Here is a 19,197-nt window from a genome sequence, read left to right on the forward strand (position 1 = left end):
TGGCCGACCAGACTAGTTTCTCACTAGAACCGGAGGCTGGGAGGACTTTTTTTGTTCACTGAAAACTTTTTACCAGCCAGGAGCACACTCTTTGCCCAACTATGTGCCTGTACAGACTCCCAGAGGACAAGAGAATCAAGTGACCTCGAACAAGAGAAGATCCAAAAATCGGAACTTCGGAATTAAATTACACAAAACCTTTGTACCCAGCATACAAATTGGCACAGCATCTAAATATACACATTTTGTAGCCCAATCAACCAGAGACTTGTATATGACAACAAGTTTAAATCAAACCAGAAGGCATATTTGTTTGGTATTCTCTGCAAATTTCATTGAAGGAAACATATATGCTGATAAAGTCGGCTTTGAACCAGAAGGTTTCACCATTCCAGAAAATTTCAAATGAAAGAATCCTTTAAATGAAATGTGAACCAAGATAAAGTCTCGTTTATTTTGATACATGAATGACTATGAATGTCAAAGTTAGACTTAAGTATTGTCATATGCATAAGTACATATGAGATACCTATTGTAGAAAAAACACAATATCAACCACTATACTCTCATATGCACCTTTTGGGGTTGAAAACATCATGCAAATACATTGCACAATAATGGAAATTACTGTGGTAAACCTTAAAATGTCTCAAATATTTCCTCAGCTCATTATTTTCAGAGAATGGGTACATGACGTGACCAACAATAAATCCCACAAAGGAAAGAATCCACCATGTTGTCCTTATTATGAGGTCTGAAATTCTCCTTGCAATATTCTCTAAACTACAGAACTGTGCAAACACTAAAGCCGACCCCTCAATATTGAGAAGGATGCTGGTGATTTCCAATTTAGTAAAGGTTTTCTTAATGTTTTTGATACGGAAAGACATAAATACAAACTGGAAATGTGTCTGGAAAGATATGGTTAGAGTAAGGGGGATGCAATTTCAGGTCGTCCAATTGTGCACATGTTACCATTTAGTGTTAATATTTGAAAGACAGTGTGCACAGGGGTATATTTACATAACACCAGTAACGACTAATTTATCAAGTATTTCCGTAACATTATTTGTTTAATGTTTTTCCCACGTGCAAAATTTAAATAAACATTAAGGCTAATGGGGTATTTTATTCATTCATTCATTTTCTGTACCACTTATCTTCGCAAAGGCAGCGGGGATGCTGGAACCTATCCCAACCAACTGTGTGGGCAGTAGGCGGGGGAGATCCTGAATGGGTCGCCAGCCAAATGCAGGGCACAATGAGACGAACCACCATTCATGTTCACACTCATAGCCAGAGACAATTTTGAGTGTTTAACATGCCTAACGGGCAGCCCGAAGAAGCATTTGTTGCAAAGTAAAATAGCTGTAGTGAAAATAATAAAGGCCCGGCGGATGAGTGGTTAGCGTGTTGGCCTCACAGTGAGCTACCTGGGTTCAAATCCAGGTCGGTCCACCAAAGTCAGCTGGGAGAGGCTCCAGCACCCCATGCGACCCTAGTGAGGATAAAGCGGTTCAGAAAATGAGGGAATGAGAACATGCCTAAAATGCATGTTTTGGGAAGTGAAAAAAAAACTACTGCATTTTACAATGAAAGATTTATTTCCGAGTCTTTGTTTACTTTGCGTTAGTCTCATGTGGGAATAATTTTCTGATTTGACTCCAACTATAGCATGCATGTAAAAATCAGTCTACCATTACTATTGCATGGAGTGACAATATAAAAGCTTTTTAGCCAAAACAGGTAGAATTATCACGTTGTTTGAAACCCAGTAAAGCCAAAACAATGGTTGCCAAACAAAATTAAAACTAATCATGGACTATCAGATTTTAAGACAAGGTAAACAGACAGAATTCAACACGGGTTCTGTCCCAAATTAGTTTTGGTTCTTGTTCAAAATTGAATTACTTTGTTGATTGAAGGGTAATCGATATTGTCAGTGTCAGAATGTTGAGAATGTTTGGAATGTTAGTGTTCTGTTACAAGAACCAACTCATGAATCAGTGGAGGCTGAAATGAATAGGGTAAGTGAGGACTACCTTCTTTGTGCTAGTTCAGGGGGATCAAAGTCCCAAAGAATATTTTTTAAATATAAAGATCTCATTTTCAGCAGTGTCGTCTAGTGTTATTTAACAATTCTGCCCAATTTGGCCATCTGCTTGAATGTGAAAAAATAAACAGATAAAACGTATCACTTCAAGAACCATATTTCAAAAAGATGCATAACATTTCATTTTACAGTGAACACAAAATAACTAAGAAAGTGTCTGGTTCCGTCACCCGCCATCCATCAGCAGACAGTGGTATCATAAAGGACAGGCACGACATGCATGCTGATCATTACCCTAAAAGCTAGCCAACAAAAAGCTGCCCAAAATATGTGGCAGAGCAGATTTTAATTCTGGCAGCCCAGCATTGGAGGACATGGTGGAGTGTTGCCTGGGACACAACATAGAACAACAACAAACTGAAATCACAGAAACTAAAAATCAGAGGATGAAAAAAAAATCACAGTTCCTAAAATTAAGTTATCGAAAAGGCATGCATGGCATATAATTTCACTTCCTTATTATGTACACTGTTAGATACATTAATAAAAATAAACATTAGTCTAACCTTGATCACAGACTAAGAATAAATTATGCAGGATAAATAATTTGAATTTTTCCCAGAGGCGTTGCTGTTACATATGGTTTTAGAGCAGGACCCAACAGTGTTTATCCTTACAGAGTGAAGGACATTGATGTATACTACTCTGATTATTGCACTCAATAAATCAGTCTGCATGGCGTTTCAGGGCAAAGCAAAAAAGTAGCTGCTTGGTTCCTTGGAAAAGCTCACTTTCTTTGGCCAATCTCACATACACCTCAATTTTTCATACTTTGGTCTTGAACAACACTTGCATTTCTACTTGCAAAATCAAGCATTATTTGTCTGTTCAGACAAAGTGGAATTCTATGGATATGAATCTATTTCACTTAAAACCCTAAACCAGCCTCTCAAACAGTTGACCAATAAGTACATTTTCAATATAGGAGTTCAGGCTGCATTGTTGAACAATACATAGACACGTTCATTAAAACTCATGGGCTGTTGTTAAGTGACCAACAAATAATATACCTCCTACTTATATCAATGAAGTAATTCTGGTCCAGATACGGCTTAGTGAAGTTGACAAAAATACTCTCCAAATCCTAGAATTACAACTTTGCCTGTGTGGTAATAGACTTAACTAAGGAGAGAAACAACAATATAACAAAACCTAGGGCAGAGGTAACCAAATCTAATTTCTCAGTCTCATTTAGTTATTTTTAGCATTCAAATGTAAAATTGAGCAAAATGGGACTTAATAATTAAACCTTGTGATGCAACAAAACAGGCATTTTGTTAGCACTGTGTTGATCTACCTTTATGTGTAGCCTCTGACTGACCCATGTCTAATGCTTTGGTAGTCATCCAGGCTGTGTTAGAAGTACCACTAAACAATCAGCCCTCTCACAACAGGGGGGCTTTTTGTCTTGGTCTGACCTTTTCGGCTGCACAGCAATAAATTGTTTGATTTGTTCCTCCTCGCGTATTTAGAACGCTTGTCTTTCTCATGGAAAGGACATTGGCAAGAAGAAATCATGTCCGAGGACCCCCTTATGCTTTGCTCATCACTACGCTGTTAATGTATTCTACTTTCAAACAACGAGGGGTTCAACAAGCAACCCCCACAAGATGGAGGGGACCAGCAGGGTGGGATGGAATGTCCTTACAAAGAGGCCACAAATACCAACTGAATGGATTGCTTGCACCAGCCTTTTTGTCATCCTTATTCCCAAAGCTTTTACCATAAGGGGGCTCAAGGCAGGACTGAAAGATATTTTAAATCACGATGCATTCGCAAAGAGGCGAGTTTCTCACTAATGTTTATTGCATGAGGTCATAAGAAAATGTCAGAGGAGCAGCAAAGAGAAGAGATAGTAGTGCTTGTACCATCTTATTTTTTTGACATCTGTGTCATTTTATGGCAATAATCCCTTTGGGTCTATAAAATGAATGAGCTGCCTTGATACAGAAGAAAATTGTGTGTCTGCGTTCAAGCGATTTGTGGCTAACTCTTCAAAACGTTTGAAGAGCAAATTCATTCATCTTGCTACACTTAGCATTTCTATCTCATTCCAATGACGTCTACAGACCTACAATCCATTTGAATTGGTTGAGCTAAAAGTAAATCAATTTCTTTCCCATGAGATTGACAGCAATAGATCCATCTTAACAGAGAGGGGTCAAGGTGATCATTTACTGACAACCCTCCCAGTCAAAATGGATTGGACGTCTATTGCTGTTAATGGCAGGGAATCATTAAAGAGGATATCTTGTCACTTGCCACCACAAGGCATCCAGCAAAACACAGCGTGAAAGCTTATTTAGTGAAATAGGACACACATGCATATACAAAGAAGCATCACATTCATGAATGGAAGCATTCAAGGATGCAGCTCTGAGTGATCTCATTAGATACTATCACAACAGGCCCATGTTCTTGTGTCACTCTAAAGCCTGCCTCACTGCTTTAAACATCCCCATTTGGGCTCCACTTGCAGCCTTTAATTGAAAGCACATGTAGCCTGCCTGCCTTTAAGTATGTGGAGTGTTGCTGATGGAGGTTTTGTCTTCCTTCGGGGCCTTCTATGACAGACTGGACTAATGCAACAGTGAGTTGATATTGCTGGCTCATTAACTCCAGCTTGCTTCGAGATAAACTGGACTGATTTGAAATGAAATCGGGTTAAGGCATTTTGATAATGCTGTTTATATTCCAAAAGAGGATGACAGATTGTTGAGAAAGATTTCGAAAAGGCAAGTATGTATTTGGAACAGTATAGTACCAATATAATACTGGAGGACAGGAATACAAGACATTGATAAAATGAAGATGTCCAATTGTTTAGATTAAAATAAACTCTTTTCAGCTAACTGGACAACTTCTGATAATGCTGAGTGCTTAAAACACATGATTACAAGAGAAGAATAAATATGAGATCCGCAAGTACCCCAAACTGCTTTTTTAATTATTTAAATTGATTCTATTTCCCATGAGGTGCTACTTTGCATTTGGGCAAAGAGGCCCATTTTTGCATGTGGAATCTTAAAGCAGCCTAATCACAGTATCATCTCTAATGTCGTGATTTCGAGCGAGTTATGAATGATAAATTCACACTCACTGATAAGATGATATATTTCTGACTCCTACAACTACTACTCCTCCTCGGTTATCCGTGTATAGATCAAATAGAAATTTGGTAGGTATATACTAGGGACGTATATGCATCAATCATTTGAACTCTATTTGCTGTGTGTGTGGTGTAAAGAAAACAGAGCATTAATATTGAGAGCCAAGCACATACCCAAGCTCCTAACTGAGAGGAAAATCCCCAGCAGAGCTGAGGTTAAGTGGAAGAGGCTTAGGGACAAATGGCCAGGGCGAATAGAGCTTTATAAGGCAGGCCTTTGCAAGGAGAATGGGTAGCGCTTAAGCCATAAGGGTGTTGGCCCCAGTGAGTGCCTTGTGCACAACCATGTGTGGTCCATTATCACACCAAGCAAGCCCAGGCCGCCCTCAATTGGAAGATGGATGCATCCTTACTGATTGGCCTAAAATCAGAAAGAAGGGGAACAATAGCAGCCTTTTTTTGGCAGGAAAGAGCTATAGAAAAGTATGTTGGGTTGTCTTCGTAGTTGTGCTTGGCTTCAATGGAAGGACAATGGCATTGGCAGGTGGTGGAGGATGACAACAGGCTAGAGCCAAGGGTGGATGACACCTCAGTGTAAGGTGAGGCATGTGTTTGTGTCAGATCATTTCAGGTTATTGACGCAATATGACAAAATGTCATGAAAAGATTCAGCAAGAGAATGTGTGTATTGATTGTGATTATTCATTAGGTTGGATGCTTGATACACACCCACATTCAAAGTGCTTGAGCCAACATGAATATTTTCAAACTCATGAATTGAGCAGAACCGCTTGTCATAACAAAACGAATAAAGCAGTGACGCATCCTTCCGTTTATCATTTATCTTCATATGATATCACTGAGAAAGCTGCGGCACTCGGGAGCAGGAAACAGATGGAGCCATGTCCTTCATCAGACCAGAAAGCAAAAAGGGTGGGTGGAGTATGGGTAGTCCTGCCCCTCTTCAGAGGTTTCTCCAAATGCATCCTATGTCACAGTCTCAGCTGCACTCTGAGCTGTTTCCAGGTCAGCTGCCAAATGGGGGCAGGGAGTCTGCCTGATTTCAGGAAACCTTTCCTTCAGGAATCGAGGTCAATCGAGAAGAAAAGCTGACCTCCACAACGCTCATTGATCTGAGAGCACGAGAGAACGGAAGACAGAAGAAAGAACTTGCGTCATTGCTGTCTTGTCTTTGGTGACCATTGACTTTTCCAAAACTATTTTTATTTTACGCTAAGCAGTGGATGTGGGCGAGTCGCAGAGATTGCAAGCTGTTGATGCCATTAATCATGCAGTTCATGTACAATCCCTGACCTGCTTGTCTAGCGGGTTGTACCACACAACTGTCACCAGGCATCCATCAGCACTAAGCGTGCACAGCACATGGACATGCATATCTCAATCAGCTTCCAGGAGCTTGTTTTAGACCTGCGAGAGTGCCTGCAAGACATCCCATGTTTCTTATGCAACAGACGAACAAAAAAATTAACACAGATGACGTTAAGGTAAAATGCTTTCTTAGACCGTGTTTAGCGTGACTATGTGTCTTAGCAACTAGCAAATAAATGACAGTGAATGCTCAACTAAATCACATATTCACAAGTGAGTAACAAAAGATCAACAATGTACCAGACGGCTTGCCCACTACAGTTCAGACAGAGATACTGAAGATGCAGATTCCCTACTTAAATATCCTTGACTGACAATTTAGACAAATACTTTAATTCACTCATATGCTTTAAATGCATTGAACAGTTGTATATCTATATTTCGGACAAAAAGTGTCTGTTACTCTAGATATTTTTTTGCACTTCTCATGAACTCAATTCAATAGCAAATGGATAAAATACATAAATGTTTGAGTACCAAAAAGTACTTTTATATTCATAATTAATGTCATTACTCTGAAATCCCTATTTGTGTTTGAATAAAAATGATGCATAATTAATAAGTGCAGTCTAAAACAAAAATTCTAAATTTTGTGTGAAAGATTAAAGATGATATTCCATTCAATGATTTTTTTTCATGGAGTGTTGCAAGCCTCTTTTGCACTGCACAATCAAGACAAGTACATTGGAGAAAAATTGTATATGGTGAAACAATAAATTCCAGCTGTATCCCATCTACTATCCTCAAACAAACTGCACTGGGAGATGAAGATGAAAAAATGTCATTTGGGTGATAAAACATGCTTTCAAAACATTTATTTTAGTCAAACATATATTTATATACAGTGTGTGCTGCTGAAAAGAATTGACTTGAAAGCCCTTCACGTGCTTATTTTTTCACTCTGCAACACCTCCGTAACCCTCCAGAATTTGCCATGTATTAATAAATCAATACAAAATCATGTACGGTGTTACTTTCAATATTTCCTGCACACTGGGGAGTCATTTGTTATTACAGGTGGCTCCTTACAAGCACACTGTTCCTTCTCAAGTAACTGTAATAAAATACTCAAATACTTCTCATCTTTGTCAATTGAAGCCCCATGCAAACAGTAAAGAAAACGGCATCTTAAGCCACAAACAATAATGAAACTTTTGAAACAATGGACAGAAGAACTAAAACTAGACTTAATGCTCGTGCCCACGCCTAAATGCACAGAAGCAGATTAGTCGGTTTTGTCCATAATCCCTTTGCTGACGAGAACAGATTTATGGGTCATCATCAGGGGGTTGGGGTGCCTGTTCTATGTCTATTTCACCCCTGTGGTAGTGGACACTAGGATACTTCAAGCTATTCAAACAGGCCTCTCTTAAATTCATTAGCACCCCCCAAACCCAACCAAATACATGCCCTTTAGTCACGACACCACGTCCTGTATAACAACAAACTCTATTCTACAAATCTTAGCCTACCAGTAATTAGCTGAAACAGTAATTCAACGTGAATAATGGATGTGGGGGAGGGGTTATTTTTTTAATGAGCTTAGTGAATTATAACAGTTTGTAGATTGGTGATTGTGGTTTAATTACTATAGCAGAAGAAAGAACAGCTGGCCTATGAAGTCAAAATCCAAATAAAACAAGAGACTTTACAAGAATCAAGATGCAGAAAAAATCTGGATGTCCTAAACCTGCCACACCCAGTGCAACATGGCCATAAACCAACGCGCCACACAAGACTTGATTGGATTTCTCAAGGCTTCGGCTGAACTCACAGTAAAGCCTTAACTTAATGCAACAGCAGGCTACAACTTCCAGTGTGCATGCCAGTAATGCATTTCAAACGTTGCTTCCCAACCAGCATATATCAAACCCGCACCAAAAAAAAATCACGACAACATTCCAGCCTAACATCATGGAGTGCCGTATATTAGTGTTCGAGCATGAAAATACAGCCAAAGGGTTAATTCATGAAAGTGCCTAATTACGAATGCTCACCATGATTAACTGCAAGAAAATGTTCATAGAGGAGACTCTGGGAGAGGTCATGTAGAACACAGCTGTGTACACTTGTGAACAAAGTATGGTGTGTTTCATCATATGAACCTGCCTGCACATCAGATCCCAGATAACAAAGTTCAGAGGCGGTTGGAGCTTCTCAGCGGAAATATTTATAGGCTTGTTTGAAATAGAGTAAGCCGCTGAATTAAGAAAAGGAGGAAAGATTTATTTTTACGTCCTTCCAAAAAAAAAAAAAAAAGAGCGATACAAATGTTAGATTCATTGTCTTTGCTTTATAACAGACATACTGTACTTTAGTTTGATCTCCGATTTATGGCCCAAAGGTGGACCCATCAATTTATTATAGCATGGCTTTTTTCCCTGGTCTTTTTGCTAGATTTATAAGACTGACAATGGTCAGTCATGTGGTTTATGAATGTCCAATACTGCAGTGTACTGATATGTTGACTTACATAATGACTATAATGAATACAATTATGAAAAATGCCTGTATTGCAGACTATTATGAAGTGTGTTCAAAGACTTGATTCACAATTTGAGATTGGGCTGCACAGCAATGTTTTCCTTGTTACATTGGAAAATTGCTCTAAATCCATTAATTTCTCCATAATTGATCTCTATTGGATCATAGTTTGATACAAGCATAAAGTAAAAACTGTCAGTGATGATTACTGACTGTTACTTTCATCAAGATTTTGCTTCAGTACCCATTAATGCTCAAGAGACTGTGATATATTACTCTGCTCTACTCCTTATGGAGATGAATGGAGAAATTGTCTCTATTTTTTTTCCATCTTCAATTTACTCAAAGTGACTTTGGTGTCACCATATCTACTCATTAGCAGATGATTAATGAGGGACATATGTTTAATGTAATGCAGCACATAAGCAGTTCACACGAATAATACATACAAAAAAAATAGCAACTGTGTGTGATTTTGCATAGGCTCCAGCACCCCCGTGATCTTGTGAGTGTAAATGTAATTCTTTTAATATTTTTTATTGTATTTTTTTTTAAATGTAGTATCAGTATAGTTTTAGCACAGTATCAATGCAACACTACAAGAGTAAAACTATATGAATACTTGGGCAATGCACCTTATATCTGCCATTTCAATTTTAATCATTCCAACTCAATATATACATACATACAAAGAGTAACAGAATATGCCATACATAGTTGCAGCAATTACCTGTCATTCGAAATATTGGACTTTTTAGTTGAGCTATAATAAAAGTTTCTGTGTTTCACTCTCTTTTTATTGTTTTACTTCACATGGAGAAAGTTTAAAGGAAGCAGGACCATCTAGAAGAGGCTTTCTGCAGCTGCCAAAGGTGTGCTTATTCGTTTTTATGATGTGCTAAGTGAGTTATTACTTTTTCAAATCCTTCTCGCCTTTCTTAATAGTAAAAAAAACTATTAGAATTCCAAAAATTACTTCTGTATAGGTTTTATGACTTGAAAAGTGCTATTGAACTACCCTCACATCTTGGCTAAGAGAAGGTGAGTTGGAAACCATTGCTGCTAAACATAAATCTGCAGGGTGGGATTAAATCCATATAATTAAATTAATGAAGTCCACAACCATGCTTCAAATCTGAGTCACAATCCTTAATCGTGACTATGTAACATGGCCACTCCATTAGTACTATGGACATGTATTATTAATGTTAAAAGAACACATTTTTTGCTTTTCCCCAAGCATATATTTTGGCACAGCTATTAGGCGAAGTACATATTTTAAATATAAAATTCTATCTTCAAGAAGAATGTATAATTCTTAATGAGGAGCTACCTTACTTGCATTAATTGGCATGTGGCAGAATGGTGTGAGTTAAATTAGAAAATTGAGAAAATGAGCAGTTAGGTTGGGGGCCGAAAACATAGTTAAGCTTAATGAACTGTTGTCTCGCTGCAAATTATTTCCCTTTATCCCCCAATGCAAGACAATTTGTCTTACAAGGGAAAGGATGTAAATCCAACTTCAGCTACTATATTAAGGGGGACAAAGTACATCCTTGAATCAACATTTTAGTCACAACAAGAAGCAAAATGTTTTGCTCAAAACAGTCTATAAGAAACCACAGCTCAAAGACCCTTCTAACAGTGTCCTAATCCAAACGGAAGCAGATGTATTCACCAGATGCTAATGAAATATGGTTAACTGAAAAGGTTGCATGTGTTCACTGGTGCCACCCAGTGCAACCAGTGAGGTGTGAGGCCTTACAAACATCACATAGGTTGACGGTGGAAACCTTTTAGCAGCTGGAGTTCACAGTCGGGGCAGGCTGAGCTAAATGACAGCAGCGACCACACGTGAATTCAACTTGTCACGCTCTTCAACTTTGGTCTGTCCAGATTCACAATCAGTTACTCTGAGTTTAGTTTTCCAGTGATCCTTCCAATTAAGATTTTATTTTGGGATTGAAGTATCCTTATTATTCTGTCAGAGCCATTACCCCTAGATTCTCAGATTCAAGTTTTTTTTTATTGAAATAACAGTCATTTTGTCGGCATTGATTCCTTGTTAAATCAAAAATAAACTTTTACAAATTGTCTGTATCCATCTCCGTAGCTGGGAGGAAGCGCTCACTTGGAGGACTACTTAGGGGGGAAAAACTGACAAGAGGAGGTCAGTGATGAAGAGAAACACCATGGACAGAGACACACTGTGTCTGTGCTAAGCCAAAATAAACCAACGAAAGAAATCAGACCTGTAAACCATCAAGAATCCATCAATCTCCCTCCTCTGTGATTTTATTCCCAATGACAGTGCGCAAGAGACTGTGAGAAAGTTGGCTCCATCTGTGAAATACAATACTACAGCAGTGAATCTACCATGTGGGGAAATTTTATACTCATTTGCCACTAAGGCCCAAAGTCCATCTGTAGCAGATTTGATAAGCTACTGAAATTTTTCATATATGTCATGACATGAATATTGTGACCTTTTACTTGACTTAAACAATAAGTATTTTGTAAAAGATGGAAAAACTTAGCTCCTCAATATTCTTTATCAAAAACCAGCATACATTCATTTATTTATAATCCATCATGCAATACTCGAAGTGTTTTAAGGGTGCAAAAATCTAAATCCCTGCTGACTATTGGGTAGGAGCACTTACATTTGTTGACCACCAATCGCAGGGCACAAGCTAACAAACATTTTACAATATGAACAAAAACATGTGTTTATCAAACCAGTTTCAATAGTGTTAACACAACTCGCGATTACCGTTACAAAAATGTATTCAAATGAACTCGAGCTTCAAGAGCAAAATGATATAATTTTAATAGAGTAACTAAACCTGACTTTTTATTGAGAGTAGTTCGCCCAGTAGGCTGTTAATTGCGTCATCTTTACAGTTCTAAAGAATGTGACCTAAAATGGCACACACTTTGTGGCAATTTGTAGGAAACAATGAATCTTTAGTTAACTCACTCAATTGTGAATCTCCGCCTGTTCTTATTCTGTCCAGCTATTCAAAAACGCTAACCGTACCACACGTACCTACTTAACAAGTTCACAAAATTGGTTGTGACAGATTTAGTCCGCAAAGCAGCAGCAATTCTGCTCTGTTTAAACCGAGAACATTCAGCTCTCGCTTCCGTCCCACAACCAATGTTTTATTTGCTCATTCTTTGTAGTCCAAAGGGAACAGCAGGACCACACAACCCCTTATTTTCACAATGGACAAAGGCAATTCAACCAAACGGGCCAACTTGTCCCATTACCTTAATGAAATGAGCCACAAGTCTTTGTCTCAATTGTAGGCCACCAAGAAGGCAAGGAGTAGCTGCCTTACTTATTGAAAAGGTACCAACTATAACTTCTTGTTTAGATCTGGGGTGGGTAAGAAAGTTGAGGCTTTTGACAGCTCAGGGATCTCTGCCCACACTGCGTGCCCTTCTCATCCGCAGTCTGGTTAATCCTATTAAAATGAAGAGGGCCAAGAGCCTGAGAGTGGCCACAGCTTAAAAGCCATCAACGCGCATTAGTCTTCAGAACACAAACCCACGTCTAGACCAACTAAGTACTAAGACCCAAGAGTCAAATCACTGGAGGTTTTTGATGGCAGAATACGCTTATATTAAATATTTACCCATAACTTCTCTCTTGGGAAATGCACGAATCTAACGCAACAGATGTGCCACGTTATTGGATATAAATCCCGCTAATCTCATTTTGTTGGTCAAAGAGCACATTAGAGCCTTAATTTTCGCACTGTAGACCTTGGCACCGTCAAAGCTTTTCTCGCATTATTGAGTAGCCAGGTTGTAGGTCCGTTCTACTATCCTGAGCATGTGGAGGATTTACTTGTTGGATGAACCACCCCAGTATTGACTTTTATTCCCATTTAAGGCGATTATTATCACTGTTTGCTACTGTACATGAGCGCTCCTACAACCACACGATGTATTAGAAGAGATAATCCGCTGGGGCTTGATTAAAACACATGGCAAAGAAACTCAAGAATACTCTGAGGACGAATGCTGACATGGTGCACTGAGTAGATTAGTCCATTACCACTTCAAACTATGACAGGCAAGCCTAACCCAGTTAAACACTGCACAGGAGTCAAGTGATTTCAACGCATCTGATTTATATCGCCTGCTTTGGCTCAGCCTGAGTACAGCAGCCAAATGGGAGAACTGCAAGATTGGTGGCTGTGCCTGAGCAGCCTTCAGCCTTGCAGGAAGTCGCAGGCCACCAGTGTGCCGCATCGCAGAGTACATAAGAACTCCTCACAAGTAATTGTCAATATTTATCTTCATGCTGCAGCACATTGTCTTTTGTCTTTGTAAATAAGTTCAACTTGCTGAGGTATCTTCAGGTGCATGCTGTGTGATTAAATACACATATTGTTGGTGTGTCTGTATCAGTTTTTTCAAGCGTCTAGACACCATCTGGACCTGGTGGTAACCAACGTCCACTTCTGGGATAAAGTGAGCATGATGATGACCTGTCAAAAAATTTGAGGGTTAAACGTGTTTGTATAGTTAAATAAGGTAGTAAATACGGCTTAGAAAATGCGTTCTTAAGAAAATGTGGTAGAATTGCGAGTGCTCTATGATCTGACTTACTATGGGTTATTCAAAAAGAGTTTTGATTTTCTATTTCATGAATTACATGAAAAAAGGACCAACCGTAATCCTCCTAAACGCTACAAAATTATGGCTGAGTAGAGTATTTTAAAAAGAAAACAGTGAAGCAATTCACAGAATTGTGGTTGAGCGACTTATCATAGAGGCGCGCAAGAACCTAGCTGACGACCGAACAGCCGTATGTAACGTGAAAATAAACGCAAGATGTAACTGTATGTTCCGTTCGTACTAAATATATCAATATTTTTTTACTGTATGTTATAAAACAGCCCTATATCATTAATGATACACTTCATCCTTGTAACTAATTTGGTGGAAAATAGAGCTAAGGAAATTGTAAGTGAATCTTTCCAGGCATATGTATGTCGGAAAGACGATTATACATACATATCAAAAGGACCATTTTTTCTGCGAATTAAGAAAATTATTAGACTGCACTATTTCGCTAACCACTTTAAATATTTCAAGACAAATTAGGATCTCAAAGTAAATGTGAAAGGGATAATTTGAATAAATTGTTATTTGATGCTTTTGAATAATCAGTGAGGCTAAACACAACAAATATTGTGTCAACATATAATATGAATTTCATTGGCCATTGAAATGACAAAACTACCCATCAAATTCCTGTACTTAAAAGATAATATTCAGATTTAATCATGTTCACTTCAACAAATCACTACGTACAACGTATCACTACAACAAATATTCTACATGTAGATCTACATGACTTCCAAGTGAGACTTCTGATGCTTCAATTCTGGCAAGAAAACAGTTTATTAAAGCCACCATGCCTATTTTGTGTCTTCTTCACAAGTTTCTAAATCTTCCCTTTAAGCTCCAGAAAGCAGAAAAACCACACATGACGATCTGCAGGCCGATGTTGGATAATGGAACTAAAGGCATGGCAGACAGACATGTGAGGAAGGAAGACAGACTGAGCTTTAGAGAGATGCAGGAAAGACAGTAATTACAGGGAGGAGGAAGAGAAATCCAGACTGAGAAAAATAAGGAGATGCTCAGACTGCTGGGTTGCCGCCCTTGGGTCCTCAACAGAACCACAGGCCTAACCAGCCTATCCTTCAATATAGAGTTACAGACCACTGCCATTTCACAAGGGGCCAAGGAACCGGCAACAAGGGGTATATACCGGGAGCGTTGCGGGGATCTGTCTATTCTAGGATGTGTTATGGAGCGAAAAATATCTGAATCTACCAATGAAAAATTGATGCTTCAAATGGACTGTGGTAGGTAAATCATAGTTCATCAGGATAAAGGTTAGCAGGCATTAAAATGACTCATAAATCAAACCTACCTGTACAAACAAGCATCTCCGAGGTAGAGTAGACACTGTGCAAAATATTATGCTTCTCTGTTATTTACCACCACCATGTGCAAGACCCTGTCATCATGTGGAGGTTCTGGTCAAATCCATATAATACAAGAAAGCAGTGTGGCTCTGCCTTACAATTGTTGGACCACTGCAAGTGACCACCCTTGCCAAGCCCACAACCTTCACAACATCCTCATACAGTTAAACCTCACCACATTATATGAAAATATGAGGTGCAGCTCATCACATCCATCATCAGTACTTGACAAGGAGCTGCAAAGTGTGTGGCTTGAGGCTCTGGCTAGAAAATTATATTCAACAGCCCAAATGGAATTTACACATTCACCTTAGGGTAAGCCAGTTAGCTGCTTTGAAATAGAAGATGCATCTGACCAATATCATAAGCTTTGTCTCCATCAATTATGCTGATTGATCACTATAGTAGTTGCTCAACCATTTACACTAGATTTGATGAAACTAAGCCACACAGAGAGCCCAATTAAATTAAGGAGCATTAAATTAATGTACAATGAACACACCTTACGACAATAAACAAGGATTTCGTAAAGCAAATTCATAGAGTCTGGGTTCTCAGTTATTTTTTGTGAGATGTGTGGTCTGTTACAGAATTGTTCCAAATTTGAACAAACAAGCTCCCCAAATTTTATTTGACCTGCTCATCAAAATTAAACTCACAGTCAACAATATCACATTTTGGAGCAAATTATTTCATATACATAAATGTCCAAGCAATTACCAACTCTTTCCTGCAACCTTATGAAATGTATTAGTTTTTCAGAACCACATATTATTAGTCCACCAAATTATTTATTAGAATACCTTGTTGATTTTGGCCTCTGTCATTTGTCTCCTTAAACACTGCCGTTAGTAAGAGAATAGCCAAATACAGCAGCCAACAACCATTTTTTTCTTAGTGCTGTAATACTGATACTGAATCTGGTTAATTGATTCTGAAGTGTCTTGAAAACTGTGTCCTTGATTGTAAGTAGAGTCAAACAGTATACAGAACAGTTCAACTCTAATTAAAATCTGGAACTGCACAAATCTGTACCAATTTATGTCATGCAATTCTATCTTGTCTGCAACTTCATAGCCAAATGTCACCATTCAAACATGCCTTATTCTAACCAAAAGCTTGATTTCCATGAAAGAAGCACAACTGGTTTCACCCCACGTGCGTACGTACGTACGCCTTATGCAAACTTATAGCTCGATGTGGTTCTGGAATGGCGTTCCTTTGACAAATTAACAAAGCTGCTGCTCTCTCACCACCACTGCAGCCCGAGGGGACAGGAGATTGCTGCTAATTACGAGGCAGAGTGCAACACGTGGTGCTGAAAATAGATAGTGCTGGATGTCAGATAGCCTGCAAAGATTCTGTCAAACATAAGAAGGCATCAAATACGAATGGAAAAGGTTCTTGGCTGAGATAGCGGGGTAAGTGTCAGAAACCTTTACTATGTTAGATGTCTATGGTGTCAATAAATAACATTTATACACAGACCATTTAGTGTTTGACGGATCATCTTAAACTTTGAAGGCTGTTTAATCTCTCCAGCAGTCACCTTTCATCTTTCTGCTAACACGGTGACAGCTTTATGAACATTCAATATCTGTCTATTGACAAATACACTGCAGGGAAAGAAAAACCACTTAAGTAGAATAACTTGCCTAAGGATATTTTTCTATTTGTAGCAAGTGTTCTTTAGTAGAGAGCATTTAGCAGAGGTGTAAAGGAAACAGCACTGCAGTTTATATAAAGGGTGTTTGGTTTACACAATAACCTTTGATTTTATTGGAATAGTCATGTGCTATATGGCAAATGTGCACAAAAATGCTGCAGAGATATTTTTTTTAAAAAATATTTTGAGTCTTGGTAACCACAGGAAGCCAACCTATTTAAATGCAAGGAAAAAAATAATAATGTCATGTTTAAAATAGTTTAAGGAGTGAAAGTGAACTACGTAAATTAAAAAATGATGATATTTAAAGGAAGTTTTCAATACATGAGAGATTTGGTCTTTTTCTACTAGCATGACATTTGGAATTGTGAGTGATTGAAAAGTGCCCCAAATCTGTCAAAAAGCTAGGGAATCTTTTTTACACAAAGAGCTTGATCACCCCCAAAATTTTCATTTGCATTTATATTTTTGGGCATGCAGTACTTACTCGAGATTGTCATTCAATCACAGCACACATTGAGACAGTCATGTGAGGTTCTCTCATTAACTGATATGGGCAATTTCAAGTCTGCAATTAACCTAATTTACAGCTTTTTGCAATATGGAAGAAAGTTGATAAATCCACAATCTCAACACTTCAATCTCCATTGTGGCATTATTTTGGGAGGAAAGATGCAAATTTTGCAAACAAAAGCCACACTTAAACAGTATCATGTTGACTTTTATGACTACTGTAGTATGTGCATTTGATTCAAACAAATTTTTGTGAAATCTATTAAAATGCACGACTGCACAGCCAAGAAAACTAAGTGCAGGAGCCAATGACCTACATCACAGTTTGAATGAGGAACAATGAGCCTGAGGCAGTGACAACCACTCAGCCATCAAATATCAAATGGTGCTCTTCCCCCCTAAAAATCATTGTTTGCATTCAATTTTAGTCTGATGGGGAGACAAAAAAAACTTAACACTTCAACGTTCCAGTGGCTACACATTTGCACAGTTTGGGATTAGTTCTGTGAAATTGTTTCTTCCCCAGAGAACATTTAGCAGGACCAATACCAAAACACAACATATCCAGCAAAAACTTGAATGAATGAATGAATTAATTATTTTTGGGATGGGGATCTAGTTCAGAAACCACGTGGTTTGTTCAGCAGTGCAATCAATAAGTTATTTTCTTTTTTATTTATTTTGATTTTTTGAAGATTGTTGAATAATGAGCCTGATAATGAAGATGTGGTACCTGTCATCGTAGCAGAAATCTGCTCCCAGAGTGTTGATGTACAGGACCAAAGCCACGGCGCTGCACAGCAATTCTGCAAACATTTCTCTTAACGTGCCGTGTTCCTACAACAGAACTAAAAAAAATGAACGACAGCAAAATCCTGAAAGTGTGTCCCCTGGCAGTCGTCGTCTTTGTCAGGACGTTTGCGCGAAAACAAGTCCGGTGCCCCCCATCCTTGCTGGTTCAAGTGCACAAAGTGGACATGCCGAGGGTCGCGGCGTGTCTAACCCATCCTGGCTGAGAGGCGGAGAGCTCTTTATCCAGCTGGATCTTCGCCAAGGAGAGGAGGCAAAAAATCTTGCACCAGTGAGGTTGATTCAATTGGTGACGAGGTTCGGTTTCACACGCCTTCCTTACCACGCGAGGGCTCGGCACTCTGATGCTGCGTGAACACAGCTTGCTTGCCGCTGTCGTTGACCACAACGAAACCAGCGAGAATCATACTAGCAACTTCCTTTTTTATTTTCAAAATAAAAGTAACAATTCTTTCTGCTTTCTGAACGGGTAGAAAATCAAATGTATTACAGAGAGTCGTGTCTATCGTCCTTGAAAAATGCAGTGTCTATTTGATGAAAACAAGGTTCTAAACAAACCTCACCTCATTTCATTTTCTGAACCGCTTGGGATGCTGGAGTCTATCCAAGCTGACTCCGGGCCAGATTCGGGGGACATCTATCAAGGAGAAAGACAACCTTGCACACTCACACCCATACCGAAGGACAATTTAGGCTACCATGCATGTTTTTGGAATGTGGGAGGAAACCGGAGTACCCGGAGAAAACCCACGTAGGCTTGGGGAGAACATGCAAACTCCACACAGCTGGACATGACCTGGATTTGAACCCAAGGGGCAATTTAAAGTGTTCAGCAAGCATATGATGCATGTTTTTGTGATGTGGGAGGAAAACAGATTACCTGGTGAAAATCCACACAAGCCCGGGCAGAACATGCAAACTACACACAATCAGGACCCACTTGGTATCAAACCCTTGATCTGAGGGATGTAAGGCAGACATGGAAACCCCTCAATCACCTTTATAGGTCAAAAATAATATTTAATATACTGTACAAGGGACTACTATACATATAGTGAATGTAATTTATTAAGAGTTTGTTCTCCAAGAAACCACGGAA

General features: G+C 38.8%; 1 protein-coding gene across 1 annotated transcript in view; it reads right to left on the reverse strand.

The window, feature by feature from the left end:
* LOC144192742 (protein O-mannosyl-transferase TMTC2-like) overlaps nt 1-18,482 on the reverse strand; it is a 49,165-nt gene extending 30,683 nt beyond the window's left edge. The window contains exons 1-2 of the mRNA XM_077711631.1: nt 18,421-18,482; nt 18,022-18,333 (exon numbers count right to left, since the gene is read on the reverse strand). Of these exons, the coding sequence (XP_077567757.1) occupies nt 18,022-18,104 (83 nt within the window). The 5' untranslated portion in view covers nt 18,105-18,333; nt 18,421-18,482. The remainder of the gene's footprint in view (nt 1-18,021; nt 18,334-18,420) is intronic.
* Nucleotides 18,483-19,197: the final 715 nt, after the last annotated feature.

The sequence above is a fragment of the Stigmatopora nigra genome, chromosome 2 (genome assembly GCF_051989575.1).
Source record: "Stigmatopora nigra isolate UIUO_SnigA chromosome 2, RoL_Snig_1.1, whole genome shotgun sequence".
Taxonomy (NCBI): Eukaryota; Metazoa; Chordata; class Actinopteri; order Syngnathiformes; family Syngnathidae; genus Stigmatopora; species Stigmatopora nigra.